Raw genomic sequence first — 15187 nt, 5'->3', positions numbered from 1 at the left:
CCCCTGGCATGTGTTTCTAGAACATCATTTTGGAAAAGAAATATGCTCTCGCTTAATAAAATTAAATTTTATATCTAAAGAGGTTAACTGGAAAACAATGGTTTTGTTCTGGATCTCAGTCCACTCCAAGGTACTATGGAGGGGGAAACCAGGCAGCATCTTTTCTTTTGGCCTTCCTAACCTAAAAAATATGACTAAAATGTTTCAGTTATTTCATAACACTGTCAGGGAGCCTCATTCCTTCCCACATAATTTCCTGTGGATAGTGCTACAATCTTGGTGGTGGAAACTGGTATCCATATATGCCTGTGGGAAAACTCTTAGTGTTTGATGGGTAGAAAGGACTTAACACAAGATTCTTGATTTATGACGGGAAGAAATCCTGGAATCATCTCAGTACCAGGGATCTACCCTCCTTTCTCTCCACTAAAGTTCCAGCCCATCTCTGATTTTCAGTTCTTGGTCAATCTTTTTGAATTGTATATTTTCGGTTTACTCTCAGTTAAAGAGCAACTTATAACAGGGGAGATTGCAAGCCTTACTTACCCCAACCTTTTGTGGTGACCTAAGAGGTTCTTTCTTGACAAGTTTAAGGTAAAACACTGCTGGAAGTATGAAGATCAGCATAGTGGCAGAAGAAGCCCCTGAGGGGATAAACACAGGACAGGTCAATGTCTTACTCAGCAAGGCAGAGACTCAAGGTCATGCACTTTAAAAGTCTTAATGCTACCCTAATCTTAGCACTGAAAGTACTATAAACTTGTCTTGGTTGCTTATTCAAATGTTTATCAAGAAAATTAAAATATACCTAACATCATAGTTGTATCCTAAGTACACATAACATACAGTAAACAAAAAAAGGCTGACTTAAAAATTTATATAGGAAACTGACAATAGAAACACATACTAAGGAAGCTGAACTCATCATGCATCCTTCTTATCCACTTCCAACTTTTCAAGTTGCTGACACCTAATCCAAAAAATGTTATATTGTATTTAAAATTTGAGTAATCCCTTAAATCAGCAGATGAAAACTATATTAATGGGCCACACAGTTAAGGAAATCTGCTTTACAAGACCAACCTTCTCCACCTCCAAAGATGGCCATCAATGCTCAGCTGATACTGACAGACTCGAGAAAGCATCCTATAGGTAGACTGTGTCTTCCTTACTTTTTGATGCAGAGTTAAGACCTAAATTCAAATCCTGCAATAGTCCAAGATACAGGTATTCCCCACTTTGCAAAAGTTCATGTCATGCCACTTCACTTTTAGGAAGGACCTATGTTAGCACCTACCTTCCCTAACTGAAAGAAATCCAAAGAAGATTTCTGTCTTTATGGGGAAAAAAATTAAAAGGTGAAAGTTGCGCCCAGAATTTGTTTTGCAGTGAACATTATGGAGGCAGCGCCCCCTGAGCAGCGAGAGAGGTGTCTCCAGATCTCTTCCCTGGGGACTAGACTCCATCTCGGCATTAAGTTGCCATGGCTTTTGAACCGTTGTGAATATCTGTGTTTTAGGTCGATTTATTTTCTGCGTTTGTTAGCAATATTGTGTCGTAAGTTATCAGAAGAGTCCAAGAGCGGTTATCTTTTGTGTCTGGGATGCTCAAAAATGCTTCCATATGAATGAATCGTAGTTTCTTCGTAGCTTTATGCCATCAAGGCTTACAAAAGATTTCATATAATGTTCTACTTTTGGATGGAGGGGAAGTGGGGAACTGTATATGACTTGACTTCTGTGGGGCTCCATTTCCATCAGAAAAGGCAGCTGGACTAGATGACCTATAAGGTAGCTTTTACTGTTGACATTTTCTGATCCTGTGATTAACTTCCAGAGTCACCTGGGAGGGAGGGGAGGTGACCAGGTGGCCCGGCTGGGCTCACAAGAATCCCATGAGTCAAAGATGGAGCAGGGATCCTTGACTTCCCCTCCACCAGCTCCCCGTCTGCCACTTAAGGAGGTATCCACTTGAGCTGATTAAATAAAAGCCTTTCTCAAACTTACCTATGAATCCAAAGATATATTTTATAGTGGGTACAAGGATGACCAGAACATTATTAAGTGCAAGAAGTATGGCTGCAATCAAGAAATGTCTTATCCAACTGAAGGGTCTTTTGGGAAATAAGAGTGTGGTCACTGATGTACGAATCTGCAACAAGAAAGTTCAAAGGCAAGGTTACTAATTTGTTTTTGATTTTTGTCTGTTTCTTTTTTTTTTTTTAATTTTTTTTCAACTTTTATTTATTTTTGGGACAGAGAGAGACAGAGCATGAACGGGGGAGGAGCAGAGAGAGAGGGAGACACAGAATCGGAAACAGGCTCCAGGCTCCGAGCCATCAGCCCAGAGCCCGACGCGGGGCTCGAACTCACGGACCGCGAGATCGTGACCTGGCTGAAGTCGGACGCTTAACCGACTGCGCCACCCAGGCGCCCCTCGTCTACTATTTCAAATATTCTTGTCACTCTAAAGCACTTTGTGTTTTTCCTTTTTCTACCAGAAAAGATCTTGATGCTGATTTGTTTTTCAAAATTTCATTAATGTGGTAAAATATTCATAATGTTAACTATCTTAACTATTTTTAAGTGTACAATTCAGTTATTAAGTATGTTGATATTGGGGCACCTGAGCCCTGACTTCAGCTCAGGTCATGATCTCATCATAGCTTGTGAGTTTGAGCTCTGCATCAGGCTCTCTGCTGTCAGTGCAGAGCCCATTTTGGATCCTCTGTCTCCCTCTCTTTCTGCCCCTCCTCTGCTTGCACGCTCTCAAAACTAACCATTAAAGAAAAAAAGTATGTTGATATTGTTGTGCAGCCTTGATGCTGATATTTCTTTGAGATAGTTATTTTCCTTGTGCTCACTTTCTCAGCTTTCAGAATTTTTTCTTAAAAGTTATTTCAAAGAAAATAACAGGTAAGACTTCAGGGACACAGTAAAACCCTTATTGATTTCTAAACGTGTGTTGTCAAACAGGATTAAGTATTAAGGGCAAGCACTGAATTGATTTGCACTCTTTGTGATTTTTCCAAATCTGGGTTTTTTAAAAATTTGGCATCGTATTTAGTATATAATGCTTATTTTGCCACATAATGTTTTTTAAAATGATACTCTTTGTATTTCTTTTTGCCCTTTTGCCCTCCGTTCCCAATTACAGATTATAAATGCACACAAAACGCAAAGAATAGGACCTGGTAATTTTAGCATTCCTCAGAGTTTCTCGTTTGGTGTCTTGCACACAGCAGGCACTCAATACATGTTGAACTAAGTTGAACAGAATGAATCCCTTCCCACCCTTCGGGAGCCTTGACAGACTTCAGCCCTATTTCAGCAGCTACAATAAGTAGGTGAAGGGTCAAGAGAGGTTCCATTTGTAGCAGTCTTTCAAGTTACTGTGCTATAACTGGATAATAAAAAGATCCTTGTGGGTGGAGGGAATGCCCTGCATGTTTGAACAGCTTAACAAAGTAGAAAATACTCTCATCTTTAGAATCTTTTAGAGGACACTTTTGACTCAGTGGCATTATTCTATTGGCTTTTCAATAAGGGAACACTCCAGTTAAGCTCGGACTTCACATTTTTAGAAATGCTGGCATTGATTTTCCACTTAAAATTTTACTTCTGAAGTCTCTTACTGGTGGAGAGATGGGAACTCATGTAAAAGCAAAAATGTAAAATACATTTTTGAAACACATGTATGAACGGCGAAAACTTTGAGCCGAATTGCTTGTAGTGTCTAATGTGACATTCCTTTCATACTGGTCCACCAAAATTAAAGCCATCTGTTTAGGTTTCAAAAGCAATTTCATTTCCAGAATGGCAAACCAGATAGTCTCTGGAAATGGTTTAAGAGTGACTTTGTAAAGGATTTTAAAAATTGGATTAGTGAAAATTATGAAATTCGCTCTGAAAAGTAGGCTGAAGAAAGCAAATGCCTTGATTACATTTTCCCCAGCTGTCCATTAATTCTACATTATGATCCACACTCCATGCTTATTGGATATTGTCCAAACCAGTCTTATTAGGCTTCAACATAAGCTTTCCATGGTACATCCTTATGGCTGAAAGTGCGAAATTTACAGAATAAACAAGTAGAATACAGGTTATTTCCAGGCAGAGGACTTATATATGTGAGTTTTTTTGTTTTTTGTTTTTTTTTGTTTTTGTTTTTGGTCTTTTGTTAAAGGAATACTCTATTCCATAAGCTGAGTTAGAGGTAAACCTCTAAGTGCAGTTCCCCTGAATGTGAATGTGGTTTCCTAAGGTCTCATGGCTCCCAGAAAGACTAAGGTTTGGCTTGGTGATGTAAGAGTACAGAAGGTTTACAGGAATCATCATTGGAATAAATGGTGAAAGCTTGCTCCTCACAGCAAATAAAGAAAAACAAAATCCCAAACAGAACTGAAAGCATGTAGAATTGCCAAAGCATTCCTAGAAAGGATCATAGGGCAAGCAGGGAAATAGTAGGGGGCTGGTGGTGGTGGAAAAGAATAGAAGAAAACTTGCCGGTCATTCTATGTTAAAATGCTGCCTTGAGAGGTGAGCCTGGATCAATAGGTCCTGAACAGTTCTATTTACCTATGTCAGGACTGAGGCAACTCTGGCGTGTTACCCACAAAGCACTGCCTGCTGTTCCACTTATCTAAGTGCCTTTTCTCCACTGACACAAACTGATAAGAACCTGGAAATGTGGGTCAGATGCTGTGGGTGGGGAAGTCCTTAGCAACAGCCATGCCCTCTGACCCAGAAGGATTCCAGAAAGGTCCTTTGCAGCTCTAGAGAAAACATCTGTTATTTCCAGAGAGAGTATTCAGAATAGGAGGTGCTATGTTCTAATCCGGGGACCCACTGGGAGGCAGAGTAAAAAGTGGGAACCTTAGGTCTGAACTCTTAAAAAAAATCAATCTTATTGTTTAGAAGTGAATCAGTTTCATTTTGTAAGACTGCTTAGGGTAGGAGTGTTGGAAATATCTGTGGACCACTACTCCATTCCAGTTCACAGCAACATTTGCCATATTTCTATGCCTATATCTACATATGATTCAAAACAGATCTGATGGCAACATATGTGGGGAAAAATGATTTCACCATCACAGAATAGAAGAAGTAGCTAGAAAATCTGAGATGTGATTTTTTTTTTTTTTTTTTAAGGTATGGCAAATGGAATGTGAGTCTGTGTGTTCTTGATAAACTCCTTAGGATGATCTGGTTTTCTGTTTTTCATGTTAATGGGTGAACTTTACTGTGTAAAGGGGAGTACAAGCTGAAAATGGAATTAATAGTCTTTGGGAAGGAGGTGTAGTCCCATAATAGACTACCCTCCCATAAAACCCCCACCCCCAACAATAGAAACAAATGTTGAGCTACTAGTAAAAAAAGTAATTCACTTCATTTATTCATCTGTTCAATAATCATTTCTGCACTCAATATGTCTTTTATTATGGAAAAAACTAGCCTAACTGCAGAAAATAAGATAATAAATAGAGTAATCAAAGGAAAATCCATCTAGTCAACCAATAACAGCAACACCCTTCCTTATTGTGTCTTCTTGGGCTCCTAAGAAAAAGAGCCTATTATCCTCTGTTGAAAGAAGTAGAATATACAATTATGCCTAAAATCGAGAGATTTTAATCCAGATTAGGTTTTGTTTGTTTTTGATTACTTGTATATGGGGATATCAAAGCCAAGTAAATAAACTTCTTTATTGGTCAAGAGTTTCTTAATTCAAAAAAACTAACGGGAGAACCCTGCTGTGCATGGCTCAGCATTTGACATGTTGGAAATCATGGCTCTAAATCATAAGAAACAAACACATCACTAATAACTTCTCTCACTTTAGGGAGAAAGTGTCTGAAGGTAGTCTTTTGGGTTTGACTGGGACGAGGAGACTTTTTTGTCCTCCATGTTTACTTTTATGTTCTGCATCATACCCACGGACACTTAATTCATTTAGCCCAGCTCCTGACCCGAACTAAAGTTCGTGGCAAATGTTGGCAGGGCGAACAGCTTATGCTATTGCTAGAAAAAGCAGTTTACACATCTCAAAAGGCAAGATTCATTTGGAGACCATTTTTCTGGGCGATTGTTGTCAAACTTCTCCTGCACCAGTCACTGTGCCCATTCCTAACCTTTAAGACTTTTAAACCAGGGGAGAAGGTGGACACCTACGCAGATTATCTCCATGTAATAATGTTGTAGGGTCAAAGACAGAATTATGTGCAACATGTTTCGTAAATGCTAACGTTGGGTACAAATACTTCAGGATAAGTTATTTTTTGAAATTTTGGTTCCCATGATCCATTTTGATTCTAAGGGGCATCTAATGGGAGACATTTCCAAACCACTACTGTTCCTTATGGTCAAATTTATATCCGTGCCCTGTCACAAGAGAAAGAACTTCTATGGGGAGATCTGGATTTTAAATGTTGAGGTAAAATGACCATCAGTGTGACTTCCACTTCCTTTATCTTGATCTCAGCCATCAGTGTCCTTCTGTGAGCGGTGCATTAATCAACTGTGACTAACTGCATGACCACAGGCAAGTCCATTAATCTCCCGAGACCATGACCTCAAAGTGCTATATTTAGGGCTTATGAATAAAGCAATACAGAGCCACATAACAAATTTCTTCTATAAAATGCTTTGACTCGATAATGATGTGAATACCTACTGTGTGCCAAAAATTAGCTCTTTACACACAAAAAGGGCTTTCAACTTTGGTTCCTCAGAGACACTGTTTGCTTAGAAATTTTACCTTATGGTACACTTTCTGTCAATAGCTGTCTTCTGCCTCGTACCCATGATGGAGCTGATTTTAGGCTAAAGCTGTATGCATGTCATTTGAAATACTTTCAGACATATGTGAGGCAAGATATTATTTAGGAGTAAAATATTAGCCCTCCTAGTAATAAGGATCTGATTTCATGCACTCATGAAAAAGGAATGTGTTAAAAAATATTTCAGCACACAAGCTGCATTTAAAGTGACCACAGTGTCATTATATGAGTAGTCCTTATATGCTGGGCCCTGTATGGAACATTCTGTACAGGATGGTGCTGGTTACTAGGTCGCTTATTTTCTCCCCTTAATGAATGAGTAAATTGAGTATTTATGAAAGGAGAAGAGTTGGCAGGAGAATGCAGACCTGTGTTTGTCCATAGGTGGTGGTTTTAACTCACGCAGCCCAAATCTCTTCAACCAGCCCTGCTCTGTGATCCCAGGACAAGTGATGCCAAAGGCAAATGCCAAGAGGGGCACCTGGGTGGCGCAGTCGGTTAAGCGTCCGACTTCAGCCAGGTCACGATCTCGCGGTCCATGAGTTTGAGCCCCGCGTCAGGCTCTGGGCTGATGGCTCAGAGCCTGGAGCCTGTTTCCGATTCTGTGTCTCCCTCTCTCTCTGCCCCTCCCCTGTTCATGCTCTGTCTCTCTCTGTCCCAAAAATAAATGTTGAAAACAAACAAACAAACAAACAAACAAACAACAACAACAAAAAAACAAAGGCAAATGCCAAGAAGGGGTGATCCCAGTATGAGTCTAGTCGAGGGCATGTATCAGTGTTAGGGATAGTAGAAAAGATATACAGTGGAAAATATAGCTATTTCTCAAGAGATTTAGTTCTAGTAAGTAATTTACTTAATAAAATTCCCCTTCTCATTGGTCTTCAAGGAATCAGATTAAATAAGGCAACATTTGAATGTGACTGCAACAAAACTGTAGGGGAAATTTAAATAACTTCAGAACTGGTGAAAATGCAACAAATTGAAAAGTAATATAGTTTTTGCCTTTTAAGTTCCAGAAGTTCTATGAACTCCTACTCCTTTCTACTAATCCACAAGATAGAAACCCAAGATCTGCTTTTTGAATTGAAGTTTAACAAAAAACTTTGACCTCAATAAAGTTGGAAAATAAATAGAAATTTTGTGATTATATTTTTCCTCCTATATTTTCAAAGTGTTTAACATTTGAGGCGCCTGGGTGCCTCAGTCAGTTAAGCATCCGACCTTTGATATTGGCTCAGGTCACAATGTCATGGTTCATGAGATCGAGCCCTGCATTGGGCTCTGTGCTGGTAGCATGGAATCTGCTTGGGATTCTCTCTCTCTCTCTCTCTCTCTCTCTCTCTCTCTCTCCCAAAATAAAGACTTTTTAAAAGGTGTTTAACATCAAAAAATATTTGTTGAATCTACGTATTAAATTGTCCATCTTAAATGGCTCCAAAATGCTGTGTGAAAATAACGTCTTCAGGCATTACAAATGCAAACTCACATAATTAAATCCATGTCAAATTGGAACATATCTAAGCTAGGAGATTAAGCAGGATTCTTCCATCAAAGCTTCAGGTACTTACTGGGAACAGGACAATGGGCACAGTTAGTGTCACTGCCACAAGGACTGCCAGGCGTACCATGAGGAGAGGGGTGTCAAATGTATATACTTTGCTATAAGCATGAAGTAATTCGTCTTCAACTTCTCCTACAAAGAAGAAGAGAATGGGTCCAGTTTGGTGTTTCCAAGTCAGTATTGATTACCAAAAGCAACATTTTACAAAGGGAACACAGTACAACGGAAAAAAACACCCAGGTCTGGGAATCTAGACACCTGGTTTTATCCTATCTTTGAGCTTATTTATTAGTTGTGTTGATCTTTCTTCAAATGGACAAGGGGGCCAGTGAAGCTTATGAAGTTAAAGAAGCTAGAATAAAATTGTGAAGATGCCTTTCTGGCTCATTTGCTTCGTGATAAGTCTATCTCAGTTTGTACAGAAGCCTCACAAGAGACGGGAAGCTGAGGTGCTCTGGTTGAAGGGGATGAAAGGTCCAAGTCCCCACCAGCCTGTCCCTTACATCCTGCCCACTCCCCCCTCTATTCCCACCTGCTAAGTGAGCCTTGATGCAGCTTCTCTGAATCTAGTATGGAAACCTTATGACAAATGATTTTTAATATTTTTTCAAGTTCAATAATTATGACTCTATCATGATACCAATACAGATACTTCCGGGGATTTTTCAAGCTTATCTTATGAAACTCATTAGAATCAGTATAAGTAACATTCAAGGATGAATTAGCATGATCTTAACAGGGTCTCCCAATGAATTCTGATCTAAGATTAAGATGCCATGCTCCTGGAAAGCTTATTCACTCAGAATTCCAGACACAAATGACGTGGAGATGCTTATAGAATCAGATGTAGTTGGATTTTTCTCCCTACGCCCCTCCAAATCAGATAAAACGGGGTAAAAATACCTTCAGTGGTATTGATCTAACTTTTATGAATTCACAACCAACGAGCAGTTAATGCCCAATCTAAAGTGAATGCTTGGTTAATAGCCAACTATTAGTCAAATAGAAAAAAAAAACAAGTAAATGGTGCTCCCTCCCCAGTCTTTTCCTTCACAATTTGTCTAGTAATCAATTTAATTTAGTGAATCAGAAGAAAAAAACAACTAAAAAGATAAGTTTAAACAAAAGGTTTATTTATGTTGATTACACTGATTAGTGATAACAGGTCAATGTTTAAGTCCCTGAAATTTGTCTATTAGGCTATGCTTCAGTGGAGTGCAATAACAATCCTACTTTTGTGTCCATTAAGATGCCATAGAGAAATTGTTTTAGGCATAATCTAATGTGTCCATAGTAACTTTTTTTGTTTTTGGTAGTGCCTCCCAGATTGAGTGGAACTCTGTCATGTCGTCTTTTCTCAGGAAACTGTTCACTATAACAGAATAGAATGGGATAAGCCAGAGAATTTACCTAATGCTCCAAGCCCCCAGATCCCACTTGACTGGCAAACAAGAAGCAGGTTCCAACTCAAGGACTTTGCACTTTCCCTACCATTTGCTTAGTAGTTAGTTATTCCACCAAGAAAGCTTTGCAACATACGATTGGATTCACTGTGATTGCTTCTAGCATGAGATGGCCTAAGAAGTCAAAGTCAAGGAAATATAATCTATCCCGTAAGGAAAATAATGTAGATTTGAGGGCTGTTCATTTAAACATGTATGAATTCACAAATTGTTGTAACTTGTTAGCTAGACTGGTTCAGGTCCCATTTTCTTAGGTCAAGTGACAAGGCTAAAATAGCATGTTAGTTGACTACATGGACTATAGATCATGCTGCTTATAGAGGGTAATTAAAAGAATTATACCTACCCGGGTTAATGATCAGTCCAACTAGGATTTGCACTAAGAGAATGACTTTGACAGAGTGACCTACCATAGAAGGTTAGGTAACCAAAGAGGGCAGCAAGCAGGTACATGATGAGCATTCCCGTGATGGAAATATTTGACACTGTTTGCATCTTCCTCCGGGACCGACTGAAATGAAAACAAAAGCTCAGTGTTTTTTTTTATCATTTTTTTAGTAAAAAAATTTCTAAAATAGTGAAAGAATGTATGCCTGTGTACTATTATAAAACCACATATCTCATACAGAAACATAGCTTCTTTAAACTTGTCCTAGAGAGCTGTGGGGGATTTGTTTCCATTTTTCTTAACTACTACTCTTGTCAGTCTTAGAGACAACTATTTTCCTAGAAGAAGACTGGTTTATTTTGTGTTGATAAATATACTTGTCTACTGAGTACGCAAGAATGTAATTAACACAAAGATCCAACTGTCTGCTAATGTAGAAAGCTTTCATACTTCATAGTGAGATGGGATTCATATTTCATGTGGGAGGACACAAACCTACTAGAATCAGCAAAGCACAACTTGCATGAGTCCAGACCACAAGAGAGCCTAGAAGCGCCTGGAAACCATTCTGGAGGGCACCCAGCTGCTTAAAGTCAATTGCCGGGCTTCTGGAGTAACTGCTATCACTTCTTGATCTTCGGTTAAGGTCAAGTGTAGAGTAAATGCCGCATGTGATTTTCCAAGTAAAGTGAAAATAATTGAAAGTGTTCCCCAAATTTTTTATAAGTTAAATCAGAATTTGTGAAGCAAATATTGCTATGTACTGAGAATAAAGAGTGAGGTTACTGATATCCGGATTAAATAAAGTGAGAATTACTATAGGCCACCTTTCTCTAAAGGTAAAGGGGAAAGCAGTGCTAGAGGGCTCAGACACACTACATACCTAAGTAGATGTCAACAGCCTCAAAGGGAAGACTACAAACGAATCCTAGAATTTCAGCTAGAAGAAACAAGATTGTCTAGCCATTGTCTCCATTGTACAGATAAGACAATGAAGGCCAGGTTTTGGCACATCCCTGTGGTGAATGTCTTCTAGACAAGGGTTAAAGACAGAGCACAAGTGACATCAATGGCTTTGCAAGGTCACCTTAGCCATAATTTTTGGTCTTCATGGGTGCGGTCATTTATAGCTGAGGTGACATCATTCCTAGCAAATTTCAAATTCAAATTTTTCATTCCTGCCAAAATTCTTCTAGCCATTGGCTCTTCCTCCCCCTGACCTAAATTCCTCTTGTGGACCATTAGGATGAAGAAATGGGAGAGAAGGAAGCAGATACGGTAGTGTAGGGAGGGGGCTAATTCATACCTTTTTGGTTAAAATACATTACTGATGAGTGGTATGTACCACAAACCTTCTCTGAAGAGAAAGCCATTAACCATGCTTTTGTATAAAGCACCTCTGAACATATGAGCACATTTTCAAAACAAGTTAGAATGTTAAAATGATGGCTGCCTTACTCTTTAAGTTCACTGTATATGGGAAGGACCTCAGGGTGGCACACAAAAGCAAATGCTAGGATGGGAATTGCGTAGGCCGTCTGAAAAACAAAGACAACAACGCATGTGTAGCTTTTCAACACAGATGGCAATCCCAAGCCATCTCAGCTTATAAAATGAAGACCCAGCCATTTTGGTAGGCTCATCACTTACCCGGGAGTTGAACACAAAGTATTTGGGTTGACACTTGTCATCACTGTGTGCTTCATACTCTACTCCACTGCCATGAAGAGAGTCCTTGGCCTGGTTCTCATCTAGCCCTGCAGGATTTTGGTGGGTGTAATCCATCATGAAGTTCACGCCATTAATCTCAGAGTTGTTAGGTAATATTACCATGTGCACTGGAAGTGTATTGTTGAATGTCAGATTTCCAACATTGTGATCCAGAACAGGCAGAGGGCAGGGTATTTGGAATTTCTTGTAAATCACCTAGGCCCAGCCATTAAAAAAAAAAAAACAGTGAACAATGAGAACAGTGAAACAAAAATCCATTTATATAGCTTATGGGGTAGTGGTGAGGGGCCTCTGCTGAAGATGCCCTTTAGGCTAATAGACAATGGAGACTCTCTAGCCTCTGCTCTAAGGAAAGAGTTAGAAGGATGGTTGTCCCTGGGAATCAATAGAACAGTATTTTGCACGAATCTCCTCTAAGAATCATCCATATTCTTCTGTGATAAAGATGATCATTTCCTTGCTACATTTCATATCTTTTATTTCTTCAAATTAATATGGATTATCAAAAAATTTCCCATCTTCTTTTGCCTTTTTTGGGGAAATGCTGTATACATTTTGGCATCCAGGATATTACAAAAGTTTCCCTTTTTGGCAGGGAGTGGGGGCAATGGGGAGAAAGATCTCTTCTTTAATTCCACTGGGATTACCCTCTTTTCATGGGTGGAATGTGTAGGAGAAGATGGCTGACTGATGTAGACATGAATAATTCTATAGCTCATTGATTTCTGGGACTCTTCACGTCTTCCTCCACCTTTCTAAATACTAGATCATTATCATGTTACTGCTTGAAGGGTTCCTTTTGTCCGAATATATATCCAGTGTGCTTAGAACATACTATTAGCAATGGCCTTGACATTCTAACTCAACTATTTTTAAAATCATGACTGTTCTTTTCTCATTCCAAATTAGAATATAAGAAAATGGCTTGTGATGCAAGAAGTATTTCATGCTAGTGAATTGCTTGAACAAAAATGAGGACACTAATTCAGGGACTATGTGTCTCATGCTCACCAACCTACAAGGATCATGTCAATAAATCACTTACCACACTGACAAAAAACACCATGCAGGTAAGAGAAAATCCACTGGTGTAACCAAGGTAACCTAAAAGTTAGCAGAGAAATTCTGTAAGGTGAATACAGTATCTACAATTGACTTACCTATTGGAATAGGAAATGAAAATAAAAACTAAAGGTGACTTTACCTAAATTTTTAAGAAGAGAAAGTGGAAGAATGATTCCAACAGACACAAATATGACGAGGTAGTTGCCATTGAGGTACCATTCTCTACAAGGGAAAGAGCGTCAAGAATATTAGGATCAGAAAAGACCAAGTAGAATCAGCCAAAGGATGTTGTAGAGAGAACATAAGACATACCCAGTATTTTCTTCAAGTCCCATGAATGCTCTGATTACTTCAGGTAGCTCATATTTAATGATAAAGAGGTAGCTTGACATTGCTAAAATGGAAAATGTGACAGCTTAGTGGTGCACATAGCACTAAAGTCACAGGCAAGTTGTGAGAAGTCCTGGCCTTTGGGACATTCAGTCTTCCCGTCAGATGTGCATCTGATCCCCTGAACAGAAAGAAAAGCCACCCAGTATATCTTGTACTGCTTCCGAGTTCTTTTCAAAAATAGGTATTTGGCCCTCTGGCTCTTGCACATGGACCTTTGCTGACAGTATCAATGCTGATTCTGTTTTTAATCCAGCTCTGAGGTTTTTAGTAAAGTTGTTCCATCAGTTAGACGTCATGATGGCCTGTACTAAGTGTGCCTGTTTTTGTGTCCATCATTTGGGCAGGGGCCTGGCAACAACAGGCATCGGCCAGAGGAGAGAGGGCAGAACTGTAGGGCGGTGCTGTGTAGATTATTTGTCACTCTGGCTTCCCCGGGTGGGCGCTAGTCTAGTCCTCTGTAACCTCCCTGATGGGCACCCAAAGCCTCAGACCACTAATTGTCTAAACTGGAGGCTGACTGGATTGATAAAAAAAGAAAGTGATGATAGCTTTCCCACTTTTGTCAGTGAATTTTCTCTTCTCTATATCCCAGTCTCTTCTTGACCAAATAAAAAATTATACCAAGTGGCAAAAGCTCTTGAGCATCTTGACAAATGATCCACGTGTGATCATGTACTGTTCTGAAAATCTGATATAATCTATAAACCCTCTCCCTGGAAAAAGATGTATGTATACATATGCATAACATATAATCTTGCCAAAAGTTATAGGGATTTATGCAACATCTTTTCTAAGTCCATCCACTCTGTGAAGTAGAATGCTAATTTGACACATGGTCCAGTAAATTAAAAATAAAATACATTTTGGGGCACCTGGGTGGCTCAGTCCGTTAAGCATCTGGCTTCTGCTCAGGTCATGATCTCATGGTTCATGGTTCGAGCCCCACATCCAGCTCTGTGCTGACAGCTCAGAGCCTGGAGCCTGCTTCAGATTCTGTGTCTGCCTCTATCTCTGCCCCTCCCCTGCTCACACTCTGTCTCGCTTTCAAAAGTAAATAAACATTGAAAGCATTTAAAAATAAAAATACATTTTATTAACTTAAAAATAAAACTGACGGGTTTTGCATTGCTAAAAAAAAAAAAAAGTGTGTGCTCCATCCTTCTGGTGAAGTTTTGCTCACAGACACGTAAAGCAGATTTCTAGGTTGCAAATTGTGCTATTAGTAGTTTCAAAATACTTAACCTCAAACAAGTAATAATGGTGATAATAACTCCCTGTGTTGTTTAGTACTGCACTTCACTCCATTTGATCAGCTGAAAAGCCTTGTAAATCAGCAAGATGTATGTTATCTTCATTCCACAGCTGAGGCCATAAAGGTTTGAAAGCTTAGATGACATACCCAAGATCACACAGATTGAAAACGACAGACCACATCCAAAATAGAAGATCCCCGATCCCCAGGCCAGTGTTTCTCCTCTATTGTGAAGTGAAATGATTTTTACAATACCTGATGTGTCTTCTGTAAATATTATTTGGTTAATCTTTACAAAGACCTTGGCTAAAGCTAAATCTTATGGTGCGTAAACAGAGGAGATATTTCTGATTAACTGGCTCAGTGAGGTACCATTCAATTTTAGAGCTATTAATTGCTGACTTTCAGTGATGTCACCACTGTTAATGTGTTTGGTCTTCGAAAATTTAGAATGATCCAGACCTGTCTGGGTAATGTCAACATTATTCTGCTAATGTTGAAACATCTGTGGTAAATGTTAATTTTTCAGGGGATTGAGAAAGTTAAATGTTCTAAA

At 39.2% G+C, this 15187-nt stretch overlaps 1 protein-coding gene across 2 annotated transcripts in view; it reads right to left on the bottom strand.

The window, feature by feature from the left end:
* Positions 1 to 15187, bottom strand: part of SLC38A4 (solute carrier family 38 member 4) — a 71963-nt gene that overhangs the window by 4581 nt on the left and 52195 nt on the right. For both annotated transcript variants that reach the window (XM_040488358.1, XM_040488357.1), the window contains exons 7-15: positions 13299 to 13380; positions 13126 to 13208; positions 12967 to 13025; positions 11841 to 12116; positions 11649 to 11728; positions 10213 to 10313; positions 8347 to 8471; positions 2007 to 2151; positions 547 to 644 (exon numbers count right to left, since the gene is read on the bottom strand). In XM_040488358.1, coding sequence (XP_040344292.1) covers positions 547 to 644; positions 2007 to 2151; positions 8347 to 8471; positions 10213 to 10313; positions 11649 to 11728; positions 11841 to 12116; positions 12967 to 13025; positions 13126 to 13208; positions 13299 to 13380 — 1049 coding nt within the window. The remainder of the gene's footprint in view (positions 1 to 546; positions 645 to 2006; positions 2152 to 8346; positions 8472 to 10212; positions 10314 to 11648; positions 11729 to 11840; positions 12117 to 12966; positions 13026 to 13125; positions 13209 to 13298; positions 13381 to 15187) is intronic.

This window comes from Herpailurus yagouaroundi, unplaced genomic scaffold (assembly GCF_014898765.1).
Source record: "Herpailurus yagouaroundi ecotype Mexico unplaced genomic scaffold, PumYag 166, whole genome shotgun sequence".
In the NCBI taxonomy this organism is placed as follows: Eukaryota; Metazoa; Chordata; class Mammalia; order Carnivora; family Felidae; genus Herpailurus; species Herpailurus yagouaroundi.
The sequence above is the reverse complement of the archived record's forward strand: the minus strand, read 5'-3'. Positions and strand labels throughout refer to the sequence as shown.